General features: G+C 44.2%; 1 protein-coding gene across 1 annotated transcript in view; it reads right to left on the reverse strand.

Moving 5' to 3' along the window:
* The window catches only part of DNTT (DNA nucleotidylexotransferase), a 175,166-nt gene that overhangs the window by 144,886 nt on the left and 7,567 nt on the right, over positions 1-22,713 (reverse strand). Inside the window, exons 2-4 of the mRNA XM_063306162.1 lie at positions 12,970-13,160; positions 5,703-5,724; positions 945-970 (exon numbers count right to left, since the gene is read on the reverse strand). Of these exons, the coding sequence (XP_063162232.1) occupies positions 945-970; positions 5,703-5,724; positions 12,970-13,160 (239 nt within the window). The remainder of the gene's footprint in view (positions 1-944; positions 971-5,702; positions 5,725-12,969; positions 13,161-22,713) is intronic.

Raw genomic sequence — 22,713 nt, forward strand, 5'->3', positions numbered from 1 at the left:
CCAGCCGCTTTTAAAGCACCCTGATCCCACAAAGCAATTCATAATGCATTCCGATGCTTCAGATATTGCTATTGGTGCTGTTTTATTGCAATATACAAACAAAACAGAGAGTACATTGCTCCCTTGTGTATTTTTCTCCCGCATGCTCTCACCAGCAGAGAGAAACTATTATGTTTTTAACAAGGAGTTGCTAGCAATTAAAGCAGCATTTCAAGAGTGGAGGCACTGGCTAGAAGGTGCAACCTTTCCTGTGAAAGTTTGCACCGATCACAAGAATTTACAGCTTCTACAAAACACCAGATCCCTCACCCCATGCCAAATCAGATGGAGCCAGTTTTTCTCCCGTTTCAATTTTGTTATTTCTTATGTTCCCGGGGCGCAGAACCGTTTGCCAGATGCTCAGTCTCGATCCATTCAGGCAACCCCCGCCACTCACCAGGAGGTACAGGCTACTATATTACAACCTCACAACTTTCAGCAGTCTGTGAGGGGGAATCAGACAGAGATTTTAGCAGCAGACAGACAAGCAGAGGACCTATTTACAAGAGTCAGAGCTCAGCAGCAACAGGACCCATATGCCAAGGCCAGGATGGATGACCTCCAGAGGGGCCCGCAAGACACTGCCTCCCCATTTAATGTGGAGGCAGGAATCCTCTGGCATAGTGGGCGATTATACATTCTCCCCTCATTGAGGGAAGAAGTACTGAGACTTTGCCGTGACCATCAAACAGCAGGCCATGGAGGTGTTTTTAAAACTCTCCATAGAGCTCTGAGAGACTACTGGTGGCCTAAGATGACTGCAGACATAAAGGGTTACATTGCTTCTTGTCATACCTGTAGACAAGACAAGCCTCTCCCAGGGAAGCCCACAGGACTCTTGCAACCCCTACCCAACCCCAGTAGGCCTTGGGATACAATCTCCATGGATTTCATCACTGATTTACCCCCGGTCCAGGGGCTGACTTCCATACTAGTGGTGGTGGACCTTTTCACTAAAATGGCACATTTTATTCCTTGCAAGGGCCTCCCATCTGCGCAAGCCACAGCGCAGTTGTTCATGGACCATGTTTTTAGGTATAGAGGCATGATAAATCACTTGGTGAGTGACAGAGGCCCTCAGTTCACTTCTAGGTTCTGGAGGGCCCTTTTCCAGTCATTAGGGGTCCAGATCCACCTATCATCATTGCATCATCCGGCTAGTAACAGGCAAGCTGAGAAAATTAACCAATGGTTACAGCAGTATCTCAGGTGTTACACCACTTATCAGCAAGACAATTGGCCAGCCCTGGTCCCCATGGCAGAATTTACTTATAACAACTCTGTGCAATCCTCTACCAAGATGTCTCCTTTCCAAGCACTCTACAGGGTTAACCCTCGGGTGTTGCCCACCTCCTTCCAGCAGGGAACTGTCCCAGCCGTGGCTGATTTTCTTAAATAGCAACAAGCTGCACAGGAGTTGTTAAAGGAGCAGCTGAACAGGGCAAAGAGTGCTTACAAGAGAGCTGCAGATGCTCACAGACAAGAGGGGCCAGCGATTGCAGTAGGAGACAAAGTGTGGCTCTCTACCAAGTTTTTGACTTCTACCAGACCCTCCAAGAAGTTGGACTCTAAGTTTGTGGGCCCTTTCACTGTGGTACAGCAGATAAATCCAGTGGCTTATCGCTTAAAGCTGCCAGCATCCATGAAAATCCATCCAGTCTTTCACAGAGCCTTGCTAGCTAAAGACCCTCCCCCAAGTAACTTACGATCACAACTGCCCCCCACCTCCAGTAATTGTGGAGGGGGAGGAGGAATACGAAGTCGAGGAAATTCTGGAGGAGGGGAAGGGGCATCCATTATTTAATACACTGGAAAGGGTACCCTGAGAAAGAGCGCACGTGGGAAAATGCCAGAGATGTGCATGCACCAGCGCTGGTTCAACGATTCCATCAGCTTTTCCCTCACAAACCCAAGCCTCGCACTCTACCAGAGATTCCTCACTTGACTGAGCAAGCAGAGGAATCCCAAGCAGAGGAGTTCGTAAGTTTGCAGCCCCCACCCCCACCTGAAGCCTTGAGACCAGAAACAGAGGAGGAGGGAGGGCCACAGCCCTCCACCTCTGGCTTGCATTTCCCAAGGGGGAGGGGGGAAGAATCGTCTAATTATCTAGCTATTTTCCAGCAGCAGCCACCTGGGCCAGAAGCGTTATCAGACCTGGAGAGCAGCACTGATTTGTCCTTGGAGGAGTTTTCCTTTGAAGAATTTCCCTTGTTGCTCAGTTCCCATGGGAGCTTGGAGGGGGAGATGGACTATCATGAGACCTCTGGAAGGGAGGGGGCTGAAATGGAATGTGAATCTGGAGGGGAGGGTGATGTCATGAGTACTGATGGTGAGCAGGAGGGGGCCCCTATCCAGGGGGGAAACGCATGCATAGTACTGAGGAGTGTCCTAACAGCCAGGAACCACGCTGAGACAAGGAATAGGTCTCTAGTGTTTATTACTGCTACATAACAGAAAATCCTAACAAACTGAAGAAGCGTGGGAAAAACCCAGACATATAAACCCCAAAGGCTAAGGCGGGCCCGATCTGTGTCTCTTTGAATAGCTACCTAATTCCTCAGTACTACGCATGCGCTTTACAGCCTGGATGGGAGCCCCCTGCTCGCCATCCTTACTCATGACAAGGTGTTAAGCAGCCATTCAAAGAGACACAGATCAGACCCGCCTTGAGTTTTGGGGTTTATCTGTCTGGGTTTTTCCCACGCTTCTTCAGTTTGTTAGGATTTTCTGTCTAATGTAGCAGTAATAAAACACTAGAGACCTATTCCTTGTCTCAGCGTGGTTCCTGGCTGTTAGGACACATACTGTATGTATGGTAATAGTCAAAATCATTTTTGAAAATCAAGTATGAATGAATGAATGAATAACTTTATTGATTAGTCAAATGACCATATCAGAAAGTTGGGCATCAGCCACTATAAGATATAAAATATAAGATATGATACCATAAAACAGCTAAAATACAGTAAAATTAGATAAAATATACTATGATGAGATAAAATACGATAAAATACAGTTGAAAATCAAGTAATAAAGTGTGGCATGGACACACACACACACACACACATACACACAGAGAATGAAGAAACTTTCAAGAACACAAAGCAGTATAATAATGTATATATGGAAACAGGGTTGTTTTAACTCACCTTTGGAACATGATCACTGAGGTGGTTAGCTGGACTTCATAGGACAATAAATTCTAGAACCTGGGACCTGCTGAGATGAACTGATCCTATAGACATCCATGGCCAAAGAGATATGTAAAATATAGCCCTTCTGAAGACCACAGTGAATATGGGCATTCAGGTGGGAAAAGGAAATCCACCAGATAATCTGGATTAAGACTGGAGATGGATCCTCTTAGTCATAATTTTCCACCCTGTGGAAAATGCTGCCCAACCCCCAACATGAGATAAGTCCGGCTCCTTTGCTATCGGCATGCTAGAAAGACCTGAAGGTTCTCTTTTTATGTGGTAACTTGATCTGAACTGATAATAATGGGTCAGCCATTTTTTAGTTATGTGAGTTAGTTGAGAGAGTTGAGAGGTACACTGTTTGTAAATTAATAAATAAATAAATGTGATTTGGGGGAGCGGTTGAAGGGGAGGAGAAATGAAGGCTGCAATGGATGGGAAGAAGAGCCCCTATCATGTATATGGGTAGGACTAGGATTCTCCACAATTTTCACGGGGTTTTGGGGGGGTTGGTTGGTTCAATTGTGCAAAGCTGCTTTAAGTCTTATATTTCTGAATGGCACTTGCATTATTAAAATTACTAGGTTCTGTTAATTTCATCAAGTCAAATTCATCAGCACAGTTGCAGGTTTCTGGGGCTGTCACTGATTACCACAAATTTAAAGGTAGGAACCAACCTTTTGAATTAGGATAGAAAACAAACTGAAAACCCATACAAGGGCTAGACTATTAATGACATGCTGTCTAATGACTAGGCTACTATCAGCAGTTAGTACTGAGTGAAGTTTTGCAACCCCATTTAAGGGTAGTCCCCTGTATAGTTAGAGACTTATTTCTCAGCATAACACTGAATGGTATATGGCAGACATAGCCTTGCTATCCACCCAAGTCAAAGTACAAAGGATTTAAGACCAGGCAAGTAATGTTCGCTCTGGGGACCATTCCTGGTAGTCCAACTTCTATTAATAATACAACAGTAATACCTATGAGAACCAGTTTGGTGTAGCAGTTAAGGTACCAGACTAGAAACCAGGAGATTGTGAGTTCTACTCCTGCTTTAGGCACAAAGCCAGCTGGGTGATCTTGGACCAGTCACTCTCTCTCAGCCTTAGGAAGAAGAAAACAAGGGCAAACCACTTCCTAAAAACCTTGCCAAGGAAACTACAGGGACTTGTCCAGCCAGTCACCAGGAGTCAACAGTGACCCAAAGGCATCCAAAAATCAGACACCCTTTTTTGCAGAACCAGATATCTTCACTTTTGCCTCTTGTTCCATGAGATCCAATAGCGTGGGCATGGTTCAGGTTCCTTCTATGAAACACATGTCTTCTAATGGGACCCAGAAGGCAAGCCTTTTCTGTTGTGACACTTGCCCTTTGGAATAACATACCGCAAAGGATTTGCATAGTCCCAAGCCTGTTGGCCTTCCATAAGACCTTAAAAAACTTGGAGGTTTTCCTCCAAGTGTTCACCAGATGTTGGGTTAGCCATCTGGTAAATGATTTGGATTGTTGAGTTTGGCTTCAGTTTGTGCTGTTTTATGATTTGCTTCCACAGTTTTTATCTCATTTATCTTTTTCATAATTTTAATCTGATATTTGCTGCCCAGAGTAACAATTTGCAAGTTGGGTAGCCATATCAATTACATAAATAAATAAATTTCAAATAATTTATTATCCTCTTATGATCTCCACATTCTGTTGACTAAGGCAGCTACATGAACAATGCTGGATGGTGCAGTGAAATGTAATCCTAATCTGTGACTATGAGAAGGAGAAACATCTACTACAGCAAGGAAATTTTGGAAAGAACAGGGGAAGTTAATTGGATTTATGATTCTAGTAGGACAGGGATTCCAATCCTTCTTCTGTAGTTTAAATCCCAGCTGTCACAACATCAAAGAAACCCAAATCTCACTTTTTTTCAAGAAACGTATTTATATGTTTACAGGCATTCTGTTATAAGTTTTTCATTTATAGTTGTGATAGGCTGGAATAAGAACTCAGGTTGAATCAATGTGTATGTTTACTTATATGATGGTAGTATTGCTATATATTTCTTTAGGTTTATAGATGTCCTCTGTGACTCTCCTGTAACGTCCTTAAGAATGGAATTTTTATTATGGTGCCAATCTGTGCCTGTTAGTGACTAATTAAATAGAGTTCATGTCTTCAGAACTCAAGGATATATACTGCCATATCTCTTTATCTCTTCCTGCTATAAATGCAGGGTCAGCTGGTTAGAATAATAAGTACAGCCTTGGCCCAACTTACATATCAAAGTTGTTGTGTTGCATTTCTAGGAATGTGCCTGTAATGTTTTCACACCATGAAGGATAGACTGTGCTTGTGTTTCTCCTGTTTCCTTATCAGTTGCAAAGAAATTCTTTATTTACTTGGGATCTTCTGCAGTGTGTGCACATGCTCAAACCATCTTTGATTGATTGTCTATATAAGATCTGTGTAACCTTGGTGTTTTTGCACTTGGCACTTCTGGGTGCAAGAGATCAGCAAGTCACTTAACCTAGCTAGCTTTGGACAAATAAAATGGTCATTTGGACCCTCTCCAGGTTGTTTGTTTCTTGATAAGTGATTTTTACCAAGGCACAATTTTAAGCACTTCAAATTTCAGAGGTTTACTCTGTGTCCCACCTAGATTACTTTTTCAATCCTTTGGTGGTAAAAATACTATGGATTGAGAACCAAGGCACCAAATAGGTGTTTTCTTCAGCCTGATTCTCCATAAAACTATTGAAACAGCATTTGTAGAGATCATAGTTTTATAAATATATGAGATTATTTTTATAATTCTTTCTTGGCCCTGATGTCTTTGACATTTTTAGGTGATATGCTTGTAGCACCCATTCAGCTACTTTATAATGTCTGTAGTTTAGAAATCACTATTAAAGTATAATTCACAGATTATATTATGAATAAACCTAAAATAATTTTGTTGCAACCTACTGAATCCCATTTGGCTACTTGCCAGGGCAGATTCAGATGTACACACAGTAATTTTTCCTTTTCAAAATACATTGCAAAAATTACAAGAAAACTGATCTTTTTTTTAGTTATAAGTTGGTGGGAGAACAGAAAAAAAGCTTCCCTTGTGCACCTATTCCTCCTTTTCTATTAAATACATCAGTAAAGAACTAATTTAACTGGAGTGACTGTGTTTTTCAAACTGGGCTGTTCTATATAATTTTAAGCTTGCGAAATACATTTTTTAAAGAAAGAAAACAGCATCCTTTTGCCAGACTCTGTGTTTTTCCCACAGGGACACCACTTACCAACCACTCATTCTTTGATTCTTTTTTTGGGCACCCAGAGTTCAGTTCTTCAGCAAAGGATCGTTACCTTGTCGTGGTGCTGGAGCTTGAGCACCTCAATGATGCCATGAGCTAAACCGTGAAGGGCCACCCAAGACGGGAAGGTCATGACAGAGAGGTCAGACTAAATGCGATCCCTGGGGAAGGTAATGGCAACCCACCCCAGTATTCTTGCCGTGAAAACTAAATGGATCAGTACAACCAGAGATATGTCGGTATACCATCGGAAGATGAGACCCCCAGGTCGGAAGATGGTCAAAATGCTACTGGGGAGGAACAGAGGATGAGCTCAACTAGCCCCAGATGTGATGACGCAGTTAGCTCAAAGCCGAAAGGACGGCTAGCGGCCGACGGTGCTGGTGGTGAACGGCGAATCCGATGTTCTAAGGATCAACACACCATTGGAACCTGGAATATGAGCCAGGGCAAATTGGATGTGGTTATTGGTGAGATGTCAAGATTAAAGATAGACATCCTGGGCGTCAGTGAACTGAAATGGACTGGAATGGGCCACTTCACATCAAATGACCACCAGATCTACTACTGTGGACAAGAGGACCACAAAAGAAATGGAGTAGCCTTCATAATTAATAGTCAAGTGGCTAAAGCAGTGCTTGGATACAACCCAAAAAACGACAGAATGATCTCAATTCGAATTCAGGGCAAGCCATCTAACATCACAGTGATCCAAATATACGCCCCAACCACAAATGCTGAAGAAGCTGAAGTAGAGCAGTTCTATGAGGATCTGCAGCACCTACTGGACAACACGCCTAAAAGAGATGTTATTTTCATCACAGGAGACTGGAATGCTAAGGTGGGCAGTCAAATGACACCTCGAATTACAGGTAAGTATGGTCTGGGAGAACAAAATGAAGCAGGACATAGGCTGATAGAATTTTGCCAAGACAACTCACTCTGCATAACAAACACTCTCTTCCAACAACCTAAGAGACGGCTTTATACATGGACTTCACCAGATGGACAACACCGAAATCAGATTGATTACATCCTTTGCAGCCAAAGGTGGCGGACATCCGTACAGTCGGTAAAAACAAGGCCTGGAGCTGACTGTAGTTCAGATCACGAACTTCTTCTTGCACAATTTAGGATCAGACTAAAGAGATTACGGAAGACCCACAGATCAGCTAGATATGAGCTCACTAATATTCCTAAGGAATATGCAGTGGAGGTGAGGAATCGATTTAAGGGACTGGACTTAGTAGATAGGGTCCCAGAAGAATTATGGACAGAAGTTGGCAGCATTGTTCAGGAGGCGGCAACAAAATACATCCCAAAGAAAGAGAAAACCAAGAAGGCAAAATGGCTGTCTGCTGAGACACTAGAAGTAGCCCAAGAAAGAAGGAAAGCAAAAGGCAACAGTGATAGGGGGAGATATGCCCAATTAAATGCAAAATTCCAGAGGTTAGCCAGAAGAGATAAGGAATTATTTTTAAACAAGCAATGCGCGGAAGTAGAAGAAGACAATAGAATAGGAAGGACAAGAGACCTCTTCCAGAAAATTAGAAACATTGGAGGTAAATTCCAGGCCAAAATGGGTATGATCAAAAACAAAGATGGCAAGGACCTAACAGAAGAAGAAGAGATCAAGAAAAGGCGGCAAGAATATACAGAAGACCTGTATAGGAAGGATAACAATATCGGGGATAGCTTTGACGGTGTGGTCAGTGAGCTAGAGCCAGACATCCTGAAGAGTGAGGTTGAAAGGGCCTTAAGAAGCATTGCTAATAACAAGGCAGCAGGAGACGACGGCATCCCAGCTGAACTGTTCAAAATCTTGCAAGATGATGCTGTCAAGGTAATGCATGCTATATGCCAGCAAATTTGGAAAACACAAGAATGGCCATCAGATTGGAAAAAATCAACTTATATCCCCATACCAAAAAAGGGAAACACTAAAGAATGTTCAAACTATCGAACAGTGGCACTCATTTCACATGCCAGTAAGGTAATGCTCAAGATCCTGCAAGGTAGACTTCAGCAATTCATGGAGCGAGAATTGCCAGATGTACAAGCTGGGTTTAGAAAAGGCAGAGGAACTAGGGACCAAATTGCCAATATCCGCTGGATAATGGAAAAAGCCAGGGAGTTTCAGAAAAACATCTATTTCTGTTTTATTGACTATTCTAAAGCCTTTGACTGTGTGGACCATAACAAATTGTGGCAAGTTCTTAGCGGTATGGGGATACCAAGTCATCTTGTATGCCTCCTGAAGAATCTGTATAACGACCAAGTAGCAACAGTAAGTACAGACCACGGAACAACGGACTGGTTTAAGATTGGGAAAGGAGTACGGCAGGGCTGTATCCTCTCACCCTACCTATTCAACTTGTATGCAGAACACATCATGCGACAAGCTGGCCTTGAGGAATCCAAGGCTGGAGTTAAAATCTCTGGAAGAAACATTAACAATCTCAGATATGCAGATGATACCACTTTGATGGCTGAAAATGAAGAGGAACTGAGGAGCCTTATGATGAAGGTGAAAGAAGAAAGTGCAAAAGCTGGCTTGCAGCTAAACCTCACAAAAACCAAGATTATGGCAACCAGCTTGATTGATAACTGGCAAATAGAGGGAGAAAATGTAGAAGCAGTGAAAGATTTTGTATTTCTAGGTGCGAAGATTACTGCAGATGCTGACTGCAGTCAGGAAATCAGAAGACGCTTAATCCTTGGGAGAAGAGCAATGACCAATCTCGATAAAATAGTTAAGAGCAGAGACATCACACTGACAACAAAGGCCCGCATAGTTAAAGCAATGGTGTTCCCTGTAGTAACATATGGCTGCGAGAGCTGGACCATAAGGAAGGCGGAGAGAAGGAAGATCGATGCTTTTGAACTCTGGTGTTGGAGGAAAATTCTGAGAGTGCCTTGGACTGCAAGAAGATCCAACCAGTCCATCCTCCAGGAAATAAAGCCAGACTGCTCACTTGAGGGAATGATATTAAAGGCAAAACTGAAATACTTTGGCCACATAATGAGAAGACAGGACACCCTGGAGAAGATGCTGATGCTAGGGAGAGTGGAAGGCAAAAGGAAGAGGGGCCGACCAAGGGCAAGATGGATGGATGATATTCTAGAGGTGACGGACTCGTCCCTGGGGGAGCTGGGGGTGATGACGACGGACAGGAAGCTCTGGCGTGGGCTGGTCCATGAAGTCACGAAGAGTCGGAAGCGACTAAACGAATAAACAACAACAAAGAGTTCAGTTAAAATGTTCCCATGTTACTGTATTAGCTTAATACAGAGGCAGTCTTGCTTTGGTGGGACGAATGCATTTATCTAATTTTGAGTACTTTATAAAGTACATGGACACAGAAATCATTTAACATCAGACAGCGAATGTGTTGCAATTGGACCATGAAAGTGGTCTTCTCCTTTTGGGGGAAGTCCACAAGTTTTTCATGCAACAGGCCTTGGTTATTCTAAGGTATCTCCAAGTAGGGCCAAGATCTTGGAGCACTAGTGATAATCTATAGGTAATCTTGACTTATATGGTTTGCCTTGATATTATTTATTTATTTATTTCTCAAATTTCGTTGCCGCCCATCTCCCCCAAAAGAGCTTCTTAATAACTTCTTAAGTATTGTACCTATGCTTATTCAACACAGGAATGTTGAATTGTTTTCCTTGAAAAGCCTTATGTTTGGGAACAAAGAGAGAGAATTTTTTTTGCTTGGAGGCATTGAAACAGAGGTTGGGGGGATCCCATTTGTCAGGGATACTATAATTATATCAGAGGGATGGACTCTGATGGACTTTTAAAAAGCGAGTTCCCCCTTGGTTTAAATGACTCACATTCAGCTATTTCTTTGTAAATTACTAGATCCCATCAGTTACAGCATGTCAATAATGCTGTACATCTACTTCATTTAAAGGTGATATACAAGTCTTAAGTTAATTACAATGAGTTCTTCTGAAAGTCTTTTAAAACTCTGGATGATTTGGAATTTGAAGTTAATGAAGTTAATGAATCTGCTGGGAGCTTTTGGTAGCATAGAATTTCTTTTAAATCTATTTTAGCGTGTCAGAGAGAATTGACTAGAAAGATAATCCATAGATGCTGTTAATATGACATCATATAAGTTATAACTTTTCTAAATTATGTTGGGTTAATTAAGCAAATTAGTACATACTAAAGTCTTTGGTGTCATTCCTTTTTGTCAAATGGTTTTCAAGAAATTGGAAAAATTCAACCTAAGGCATATACATTGATGCAACGTAAGAAATTAACTTATTTTCCAATTTATGGAAAATTAAAATACACACACTATTGTATTTCTTAAAAGAAATAAATTGTAAAGGGGAAGGAGATGGGAAAACTCAAGCTGTTAGCTGCAGGTAACTTCACTATTTTCAAAATCCATATTATAATGTCATCAGACAGTTACACAACCTTTCTTTGGCCAAGGGCTGTATTTGACACTTGCGTGCTGGACTTGGGAAGCACACTTCAAAAGGTGGGGGCAGAGAAAAGAGGTGGGAGGTGCTGTCACATTCAACTTTATAACTTAGAGGCAATTTGGGGGCAGATCTGGGAATATTCTCTAAGCTTTCAGGGATGTACGTATTTATTTATTTATTTATTATTTATATTTCAAATTTCTGTCACCACCCATCTCCCCACAAAGGGGGATTCTGTATATAGCTCTGGATCATCTAATTGTGCCTCTCTGATGAGAGAATTGTTGTCATATTGTTGATCCATTTTCAGTCAGCAATTAACTCTGACTAGGAAGACAAACAAACAAACAGCCAGGAGGACCTAGGCTGAGAACAATAAGAAAAATAAGATTTTCCGAAAAAGAGGATGTGAAGGGAGACGTATGAGACAAAAATAGAACTGGAACAGCCATCAAGAGCTGGTGCATATGGTCACTGGAGACAAGAGCTGGAATCCGAATGCTGGATCATAATAATCCACCAAATCTCTGGCTTCTAGTTTACATTTTTGTATGCATGTAAAACATACATGCATACAAAACTGCTGGCAAAAACTGGTAACTACTGGTACTACTACTACAGTACTAACAATAGTATTATTGAATGGGCATGTTAATGCATGTCATATTTAATTATGGTGGATATTTCACTCTTGATTTGTGTACCTTCACACACACAGTTCATTTGCTGTTTCCTGTGTCGCAAAATTCATTTCTGAAGTTGGTATCCGCCTCCATGCCAGGCAGTGGCCAAAATGGAATCTAATCAGTCTATCTAGTCAATACTTTATCCCTAAGTATTGGCACGTCTAACCATACTGCTTTGTAGGTTCAGAATATTACATTTTTAACCCTTTCCTTCAACAAATCCAGTGACAATAATGGCTAAAAATATAATTCCTGTGCAACATTCTAAACAATAGCTCCACCTGGTGGGGCATTTTGGATTTTTGCAGCACAATTGAATAAATTCAATCTATGTGCAGGCTCACTCAAAATTCAATCATTAGTTCTTAAATTGCTTTAATGTAGCCTGAGCGTAAAAGTGCTACACTGAATTGCATAACACAATCACCCAAAGAAATTTTGGAGATTCTCATGTTTGCATCAGGTTATACAGACCAACATCTCAACAGACGTTACCATCTGGAAAAGTCCAGATGACCGGAAGAGACAACAGAAACACCAAAAATGCTAACATTGCATTGGGATTTGTAGCTCAAATCTGGTAGTCCTATTAATGATAACAGTAACATATTATTTATGGGTTAACATTCCCTTGTTCTTCTCTGAGGACACTTAACACTTTGGAAAAACAGTTGCACCTAATATCTCTATCTTTTAGTCATCCAAATCCTATGTACAAAACAGATTGAACTAAATAAAGGTATTCAGTAGAGGCTCTTTCTTGCATACAGTGCTGCCTCTAATCCATCCAAGGCCCATTTAGTCCCACCTTCTGTTTTTCACAGTGGCCAACCAGAAGCCTAAGGGAAGTTAACAGGCATGAAGATAAGTCACCTTCCACTGTTTTTGTGCTACTGACATTCATCCTGCTTCAACATGCAGAAGATCACTTTAATAAACTGCAGGTTATCACAGTTGGGCATCAGGAAAGTTAAAGCAGCAGGAAGGGACGTACCAAAGAAGATCATATGAACCTTGCATGATTATTAATTTTGTGTAATCAAAGTAGTGATTATTATTAATTTTGTGTCTATTTTGTATTTCTTGGAAGGGTTTTATCCAAAAGGAAGACATCCAAAAGCCATGCTTTGATGAAATTTACTGTAAGTTTGCCTATTACAAGCAAATTAAGTATTGAGATTTCAACCCATTTAGAGCCAATGCAATCAACTTAGACCTAAATAGTCTAGCCTAACCATCCTTGAGTCATAACTTGAATTTCCAGCTTGATGCCTTCCCCATCCTGTTGCTTTCACATTGTCCCACTTGACTTACAGCAAGCTGATATTTCTCTGAATCCACTGGTCTTCCCACCTCCATGCAGGCTGTCAACCACCTGACATCGAGAATCTTGAATCTTGAGCTGTCCTCCACCTTGTGTTTCTGCAGCCATTTCAGGATTTCAGAGTAGGAATTATTCTCAGCCACAATGTGGGTGACAGAATCACTAGAAAAACAAGCAGAAAGGTTGAACTTCCTGTTTAGCAAGCTTCCTGTTGAGCTTCCTGTTGAGCAAGAGAATTGCCAATGGATGGATGGATGGATGGATGGATGGATGGATGATAGATGATAGATAGATGATGGATGAATAGAGATAGATGTAATTTGATATTATAAGAACTCCAAATATGTTACCATGTTGCAATAACTCTCTAAAACTCAGACTGAGTATCAGTTAACAGCCTTACAACTCACAATTTTTTCCAGCCATTTCATGCCCACAGTATGAAAAAAAATTGGCTTGCTCACATCCTATAATAATGAAGAATCTTAATATTACCCAGTTGCCTTGTGAATAAATTGTGTGCCTGGTCAGTGTCTGGAATAATGTCAGAAATCTCTTGAGCTAAATATTTTAAGCAGTTCATTGCTAATATTTTCCACTAAACCTTCAATCCTCAAAAGTAAGCCCTTTGTACATAACAATTTTTAAACACACATGAAATAATCCCTTTGAATGATGTGCTGTATATAGCAAGCACATCTTTAAATTTAAGCATAACAGTCTGTGCTACACTGGTATTTTAGTTGTGGCCTTAATGAAACTGATTGGGTCACTAGGTAACTAATTATAACTGTTCTTAAATCGCTACTCAAATAGACATCCTTATAGCAGAGTCTGGTTTGGCATATTATGCAAAGCATTTGAAATGGGCACTCCACAAAGCGTGTCCTCCGAGAGGGTTAGCACAACTGTTTCAAAGGGTGTGTGTATACATGCATAATCCCTTCACTTCACTGGTGGTCAGTGCATGAACACAGCTTCAAAACAGCCATGCCAATTCTTCTAGAGGTCACCACTTCAAATGCTAGAAATAAGTAATGTGTCATGCTATTAACCCACACAATGCAAGATGATGGAATGATGCCACAGCTCCCTTTCACTGGCGGTGATGTCAGCAATGAGTTGCCACCACAGTTAATAAGTGTCACAGGCCTAGTAAAGACTAGAAGTGAAGAACAGAAATGTAAAGGCTCAAAAGAAGAAAGGAAAAATGGGTGGGAGAATAAAAAATTTTAAAAGGACTTAAGGGGTGGGGAGGGAATAAATACATTTTTCCAGGTTTTCTTCCCTTGGCTTTCACATCTTTGTTGCACAATTGTTGCCACTGATCTTGCACAAGGCATATTGTGTTTCAATGGTTGATGTGGCTTACAGGGTCTAAAACAAATACCACTTAAACAAAATGGTAACCTAGTGATGGCTTGAAAAGCAGCTCTTGTTAAAACACCACAGTGACATTAGATTTGATGGAAACAAATGGTCCTGCATTTGTTTCCATCAAATCTAATGTCCCTATCCATCCATAAATCACATCCATATATTCTGCCTCAGAAAAGCAAGCACATGTACTTTTCCAATCTAATATTAGCTTCAATTTGTAATGCCACCCAGGGCCAATCCTAGCAAAGTATGGCCATCACCTCACTTCGCAACCATCCTGAGGCCCCTAAACCGGCCAGTTGTAGAAGACACCATCCCCTCACTAATGCAGAAAGATGACTCAGCTGTCTTCCCTATAAGGAATGGGAAGACCAGCATCATTCTGATCTCAACCTCTGGCAACAAAATGACTTAGGACCACCTTGAACCTCTCAGTCCAATTATATATATGCCAAATATGTTCCTAGAACTTGTTTAGAAATGTGGTGAGTTCATTCTGATCTTTATCATTTCAGAAATACTAAAACCAAAGAAGCTGAACCTGTAGAAAAGTAATGGTGGTAGTGTCGTGATGGGAAAAAACACTGCGCTTACTCATTATGAAAACTATCTATACAGCATGATCATTCCAGATTGACTATCCTGAAAATTCACTGCTATTACAAACAAAGGGAGCTCATTTCGCTGTTGTAAAGCCAGCAAGCAGTGCCCATATCATTACATGGAAGAAGCAGCCAGGAATCAATGATTTGGCCCCATTATTATTTTAATTTTATTATTACAAAGCTATTAGAGATAGCTCTTAGTTGGATTTATTTTCTGCTGCAGGGTTAGTAGCATCTGTACAGAGCAGGAAAATAGGGCAGGGGAAAATAATTAAATCTCCCCCTTCTTAAGCTCTGGTACTCTCACCCAATCTTCCCTCGGTGGTAACTTTTCAGGATAAATTTAAAAAGTTGGAAAATCTGGAAATAGATTTCCTGCATAATACAGTGCTTGGCCCAAACAACTGAACAGGAACTTTGGCAGTGGCAATGTCAGGAAAAGTTCTCATGCGGGGAGAACTACTGTATTAGCCTGCTCTTTGATCCGTTGTAATGTCATCCAGGAAATAGCCAGGTAATGTAGCATAGCATCTTAGGTGACTTGGAGAGCCTGTTGTTGAAATAGACACTCTATTTGTAGCTAAACAATCATTCCCAACCACCTTAGCCAAGAAGGCCAATGATGAAAGGTGTTAGGAATTGTAGTTCAGCAACTTCTGGAACATCTTAGCTTCCTCATCCCTACTTCAGGCTTTGGTCCAGTGTTTCTCAACCTTGGCATGGGGAATTCTGGGAGTTGAAGTCCACATATCTTAAAGTTGCCACGGTTGAGAAACACTGCTTTGGTCCTTGGGCTGAGCAACTTATTGTTAAAACCACTGAATGATTTCCTTACCCATGTTTTGCTTTGTTCCTCCATTTCATCATTTCTGGATGCCTAAACATTGCTGGATTTTGGTTACTTGTTTGCCACTATCAGCCCCTCTAGGTAAACCAGACCAGGAAACCAACTCCACGGGAAGGCTAAAACTGCTTTTAGTGCAATTGGCTATAACAACAAAATCTTGCAATTCTGGTTGTGCTGTACCTCCTCCTCCTCACATTCCAGTGAATTACGAAGGTGTCTGCCTGAGCCGCTTCCAAATGTTATTTCATTGCTCACTTAAAAAATGTTTCAGCCCCTTTTGCCTAGGTAACAGTTCCTGCCTATTTCCATCAAGGTCATTCAAGATATGCAACCCTTGAAGTCTTTCTGCAGGCTCCCACATACATTAAAGCAGCAAATTGCTAAACATTGGAAGTGTGATTACCTGTTGATGTTGGGCAGGAAATCAAATAAGAGACACCAAGTCTTTGGATAGGTTTAATGCATTTTAAATGTAGCATTCACAGCTTGCCATGATAATGAAAAGTATTATGTGAGCAGTGACATCACAATGCAAACCTGGCCCTCCACACTTGCATCCTGATAATCAGATGCATGTGCGCAAGTCGTGGCATTTGATTGGGACATCATGATGCACATTTCATCATTCCTCCTCTTGAACTTGTAGACACCTATGATCTTAAATTGCAAAATTTAAAAAATTAAAATTAAAATTTTAATATTAAATTTTTTAAAATTTAAAATTTAAAAAAATTGACACGCATTTCAAAACAACATCTCTTGAAATTAACCTACCCATTTGCATGGTATCATGATATCACCCTATGCTTGAATCTCCTGATCACTGAAAATAATCTGTCAGTCAAAAAGAGGGATGCCTCAGCGATCATCCTCTTCCCCATTTTTAAGTGAAGTTTCTGGCTAAAGTTTTACTGCTCTCTCATGTTGTTTTCTTCCTGCCTTGAGAACCCTGTACTTTATGCACCTCGCTAGACTTGAATATCTTTAGGGTATCTCAGCAAGAGCTTTGAAAGCTAATCCAGAATTTTACTTTCATATCAGTCCCACCAGCTGTTAACAAGAATAATAGAGATTGGATTGAATTTTAACCCTTATTATTTTTGTCTGGTCCAACATCCCGGAAGGGAGAATTAGAAGACTTTTATATTGTCATGTTGTTGTTTATTCGTTTAGTCACTTCCGACTCTTCGTGACTTCATGGACCAGCCCACGCCAGAGCTTCCTGTTGGTCGTCAACACCCCCAGCTCCCCCAGGGATGAGTCCGTCACCTCTAGAATATCATCCATCCACCTTGCCCTTGGTCGGCCCCTCTTCCTTTTGCCCTCCACTCTCCCTAGCATCAGCACCTTCTCCAGGGTGTCCTGTCTTCTCATTATGTGGCCAAGGTATTTCAGTTTTGCCTTGAATATCATTCCCTCAAGTGAGCAGTCTGGCTTTATTTCCTGGAGGATGGACTGGTTTGATCTTCTTGCAGTCCAAGGCACTCTCAGAATTTTCCTCCAACACCACAGTTCAAAAGCATCGATCTTCCTTCGCTCAGCCTTCCCTATGGTCCAGCTCTCGCAGCCATATGTTACTACGGGGAACACTATTGCTTTAACTATGCGGACCTTTGTTGTCAGGGTGATGTCTCTGCTCTTAACTATTGTCATGCGCTGCCTACCTCTGAATAATGCTCAGACACTGGTTCGGTGGATCAGGCTCTGGTTTATTCACAGCGCAGGTACAGCGTCGGGAAAAGAGCTGAGAGTGACAGGAGCGCGCCGGTGCGGGGTTTAAATACCCCGCACCGGTCAGCGCCCCCTCACTCGTGGTCACGTCACCCCCCTTTGTCCAATACTTTGCCCTGCCGGTGGGTGAGGGGTTGCGAGGCCCCGCTGGCGTTCCGGGATCGCCCATCATCGGGTTTTCTATTCATCCGGTGATTGCTGTCAGCTGGGCGATCTCCGTTGTATTAGCACTGATGGCTTGGGTGTGCTCCGTGATCCGTTTAGCTATTGTTTATTGGCCGTTAGTCGTTGTGAGTTGATGGCTACTTATCTTGAGCCCCTTCTCCTGTTTCCTTGCTATTGTCATGTGTGCCATTGCGCTGATGACTTCAGCTCAACGGCACTCATGACATACTGCCCCCTGTCCGAATAGTGCTCCCCCCCGGTTTTCTGGTTTTTTTCTTTTTTCTCGGTGGAGCTGTCAAACGGCACTTTTTTTTTTTTTTTTTAAATTCCCACCGGAGTAGTTGTCGCCCCTCCCTTTGCTCCTCCCTCTACCACGTGCCTTCCCAGGGTGTGTCCTTAGTGCGCATGCCCGGGTCACGCCCCGGCGTGCGCATGCTCCAGCCACACCCTGTTTGTTTGGCTCAGTTCGGCGAGGAGAGAGGCGTGGCTGGTCGGGTGCTTAACAGCTCCAGGTAGGGCCCTTCTTTTTTATTTAAAGTGCGTCGCCTTTGTTATTTGTGCTCCTGGGCGTTGCCCCCAGGTTGCCCTGTTGACTTGCTTGCCACTCCCCCGTGGGCCGGGGGCGGGGGGAGGGTGCTGGCGAACGCTTGTCACTGCCTCGTGGGCCCGGGGCGGGGGGAGTGAGTCCCGGGGGGGGGAGGTCCACCCAAGTCGCGGGCTTGGGGGGGCCCTTTCCCTTGGGGCACGGTAGGCGGGGGGGGCCCGCGGGGGGGGGGGGTTTGCAGGGGACGGCTTGCTAACCTTGGTTGTGGCTTGTCGGGGTATGCCCGGTGAAATGCCCGGGTCAGGTCAGGCGCGTTAACGTTGTGCGCCGCCACCCATTCCGGGTGGGGGAAGTGTTTCCACCTGACCAAATAGTGTAGAGTTCCTCGTTGCTTGCGGGAGTCGAGTATGTCCCTTATCTCAAAGTGATGTTGCCCGTCAATCATCACCGGTGAGGGCTGTGGTGTGCTTGGGTGCCATCGAGAGGTGGTTGCCGGTGTCAGGAGGCTGGTGTGGAACACCGGGTGGAGTCTCCGTAGGTTGTGTGGCAGGTCCAAGCGTATTGCTACCGGGTTCACTATTTGCGTGACTCGGAACGGCCCGATGTACTTAGGCCCCAGTTTTTTCGAGGGTTGGGGTGACTTTAGGAATTTGGTGGATAGGTAGACCATATCCTCCGCTTGGAACGTCGGTTGTTGGCGCCGGTGCTTGTCGGCCTGCTCTTTGTAGGCTGCCTGTGCATCCTTCAGCGCCGCCGTGATTATTGGCCATGATTCCGCGATCTTCGGTCCCCAGTCGCTAGCGTCCACCTGGGGTTCCGGGGGTTGAGGTAGCTCCGGTATGGGGACGAAGTCGCGCCCCGAGACTACCTCGAACGGAGTTTTCCCCGTGCTCGTGTGGACGGCGTTGTTGTATGCGACTTCGGCGAACGGGAGCAGTTCAGCCCAGTCGTCTTGGTGATAGTTAGTATATGAGCGTATGAATTGCTCTAAGGTGGCATTGAGGACCTCTGTGGCTCCGTCCGTCTGGGGGTGCCAGGCAGTGGATAGGGCCTGTTGGGTCCCCGTCAGCTTTAGGAAGGCCCGCCAGAATTTGGAGGTGAACTGTGTGCCCCTGTCGGTCACCACACGTGCGGGACATCCGTGTAGCCTATACACGTGGATGAGGAAGAGTTTGGCTAGTTGTTGTGCGGATGGGACCGACGTGCAGGGGATGAAGTGGGCCTGCTTTGAGAAGTAATCCTTCACCACCCAAATGGCCGTTTTCTTCTGGCTGGGTGGGAGGTCCACTATAAAATCCATAGAGATTTCCTCCCATGGGCGGGAGGGTTCTGCCACCCGTTGTAATAGCCCCGCGGGTTTGCCTGATGCCCGTTTGGCCCTAGCGCACGTTGGGCAGGACGCTACGTATGCTTTTACATCTCGCCTGAGCGCGGGCCACCAGAATTGACGCCGTGTTAGGTGTAGGGTCTTGAGGAACCCAAAGTGTCCCGCTTGTTTGGCGTCGTGTGACCTATGCAAGATCGCTTGGCGTTGCGAGTCCGGGACACAGATTCTGCCTTCCCCCCATGCCAGGTCCTGTGCCATCGTTACCTTGTCGGGGTTTGCCAGGAACCAGGGGTCGGTTTTGAGGGCGGCGGCGAGGTCCGTGCGCATTCCCCCTGGTAGTTGCGGTTGGCTTCGCTCGGGGTGTGGGCCTGTGCGGGGACGTCGTTGGGTGGCGCGGGGGGCATAAGCGACTGGAGCATGGTCCGGAGTTCCGTCAGTTGGGCCCGCATGGCCGCGAGTTCAGCTCGTGCCTCCTCGACCACGGTCCGCGCCGCCGCTGGGGCCGGTTCCGTCGGTGTGTCGGCGGGGGTGGGTTGCCGGCGGGGTTCATCCTCCCTCTGCCGTTGGTCCGCTTCCTCCGCCATCTGCTGGGTGTCTCCATCGTCCTCCTCCGTGCTGACCGCCGTTGGGCTGTCGCTCCACGCCCGTTGCTGGGGTGCGATGTGGGGCACGGGGTCCTCCACTGGTTTCGGAAGGTATGTTGCTCCCTCCCGCGGTCGGGTTGCCTCCGTCGCCATCTCCCCTTGGGGTTGGAGCTGAGGCTCGGGTCGGGTGGGGTGGGCGTCCATGGCTCCGGGAGTCCGCGGTGCCTCTGGCCTCGGTCGGTCTTCCTCTGTTTCTTGCCGTGCGGCTCGCCCTCCTTGCCCGCGTCGCTCCGGCTTCATCTTGCTGGTCTTCTCGCCGTCTATTCCTCCCGCGGCTCGTTGTCGTCCGGTGGGGCTCGGCGAGGCTGAGTTTATGACTCTCAGCTTTATGTCATGCGCTGCCTACCTCTGAATAATGCTCAGACACTGGTTCGGTGGATCAGGCTCTGGTTTATTCACAGCGCAGGTACAGCGTCGGGAAAAGAGCTGAGAGTGACAGGAGCGCGCCGGTGCGGGGTTTAAATACCCCGCGCCGGTCAGCGCCCCCTCACTCGCGGTCACGTCACCCCCCTTTGTCCAATACGTTGCCCTGCCGGTGGGTGAGGGGTTACGAGGCCCCGCTGGCGTTCCAGGATCGCCCATCATCGGGTTTTCTATTCATCCGGTGATTGCTGTCAGCTGGGCGATCTCCGTTGTATTAGCGCTGATGGCTTGGGTGTGCTCCGTGATCCGTTTAGCTATTGTTTATTGGCCGTTAGTCGTTGTGAGTTGATGGCTACTTATCTTGAGCCCCTTCTCCTGTTTCCTTGCTATTGTCATGTGTGCCATTGCGCTGATGACTTCAGCTCAACGGCACTCATGACAACTATTTTATTGAGATTTGTCGTTGCTCTTCTCCCAAGGATTAAGTGTCTTTTGATTTCCTGACTGCAGTCAGCATCTGCAGTAATCTTTGCACCTAGAAATACAAAGTCTTTCACTGCTTCTACATTTTCTCCCTCTATTTGCCAGTTATCAATCAAGCTGGTTGCCATAATCTTGGGGTTTTTGAGGTTTAGCTGCAAGCCAGCTTTTGCACTTTCTTCTTTCACCTTCATCATAAGGCTCCTCAGTTCCTCTTCACTTTCAGCCATCAAAGTGGTATCATCTGCATATCTGAGACTGTTAATGTTTCTTCTAGCAATTTTAACTCCAGCCTTGGATTCCTCAAGCCCAGCTTGTCGCATGATGTGTTCTGCGTACAAGTTGAATAGGTAGGGTGAGAGTATACAGCCCTGCCGTACTCCTTTCCCAATCTTAAACCAGTCTGTTGTTCCGTGGTCTGTTCTTACTGTTGCTACTTGGTCATTATACAGATTCTTCAGGAGGCAAACAAGATGACTTGGTATCCTCATACCACTAAGAACTTGCCACAATTTGTTATGGTCCACACAGTCAAAGGCTTTAGAATAGTCAATAAAACAGAAATAGATGTTTTTCTGAAACTCCCTGGCTTTTTCCATTATCCAGCGGATATTGGCAATTTGGTCCCTAGTTCCTCTGCCTTTTCTAAACCCAGCTTGTACATCTGGCAATTCTCGCTCCATGAATTGCTGAAGTCTACCTTGCAGGATCTTGAGCATTACCTTACTTGCATGTGAAATGAGTGCCACTGTTCGATAGTTTGAACATTCTTTAGTGTTCCCCTTTTTGGTATGGGGATATAAGTTGATTTTTTCCAGTCTGATGGCCATTCTTGTGTTTTCCAAATTTGCTGGCATACAGCATGCATTACCTTGACAGCATCATCTTGCAAGATTTTGAACAGTTCAGCTGGGATGCCGTCGTCTCCTGCTGCCTTGTTATTAGCAATGCTTCTTAAGGCCCATTCAACCTCACTCTTCAGGATGTCTGGCTCTAGCTCACTGACCACACCGTCAAAGCTATCCCCGATATTGTTATCCTTCCTATACAGGTCTTCTGTATATTCTTGCCACCTTTTCTTGATCTCTTCTTCTTCTGTTAGGTCCTTGCCATCTTTGTTTTTGATCATACCCATTTTGGCCTGGAATTTACCTCCAATGTTTCTAATTTTCTGGAAGAGGTCTCTTATCATTCCTATTCTATTGTCTTCTTCCACTTCCACGCATTGCTTGTTTAAAAATAATTCCCTATCTCTTCTGGCTAACCTCTGGAATTTTGCATTTAATTGGGCATATCTCCCCCTATCTCTGTTGCCTTTTGCTTTCCTTCTTTCTTGGGCTACTTCTAGTGTCTCAGCAGACAGCCATTTTGCCTTCTTGGTTTTCTCTTTCTTTGGGATGTATTTTGTTGCCGCCTCCTGAACAATGCTGCCAACTTCTGTCCATAGTTCTTCCGGGACCCTATCTACTAAGTCCAGTCCCTTAAATCGATTCTTCACCTCCACTGCATATTCCTTAGGAATATTAGTGAGCTCATATCTAGCTGATCTGTGGGTCTTCCCTAATCTCTTTAGTCTGATCCTAAATTGTGCAAGAAGAAGTTCGTGATCGGAACTACAGTCAGCTCCAG

This window comes from Candoia aspera, chromosome 6 (genome assembly GCF_035149785.1).
Source record: "Candoia aspera isolate rCanAsp1 chromosome 6, rCanAsp1.hap2, whole genome shotgun sequence".
Classification (NCBI taxonomy): Eukaryota; Metazoa; Chordata; class Lepidosauria; order Squamata; family Boidae; genus Candoia; species Candoia aspera.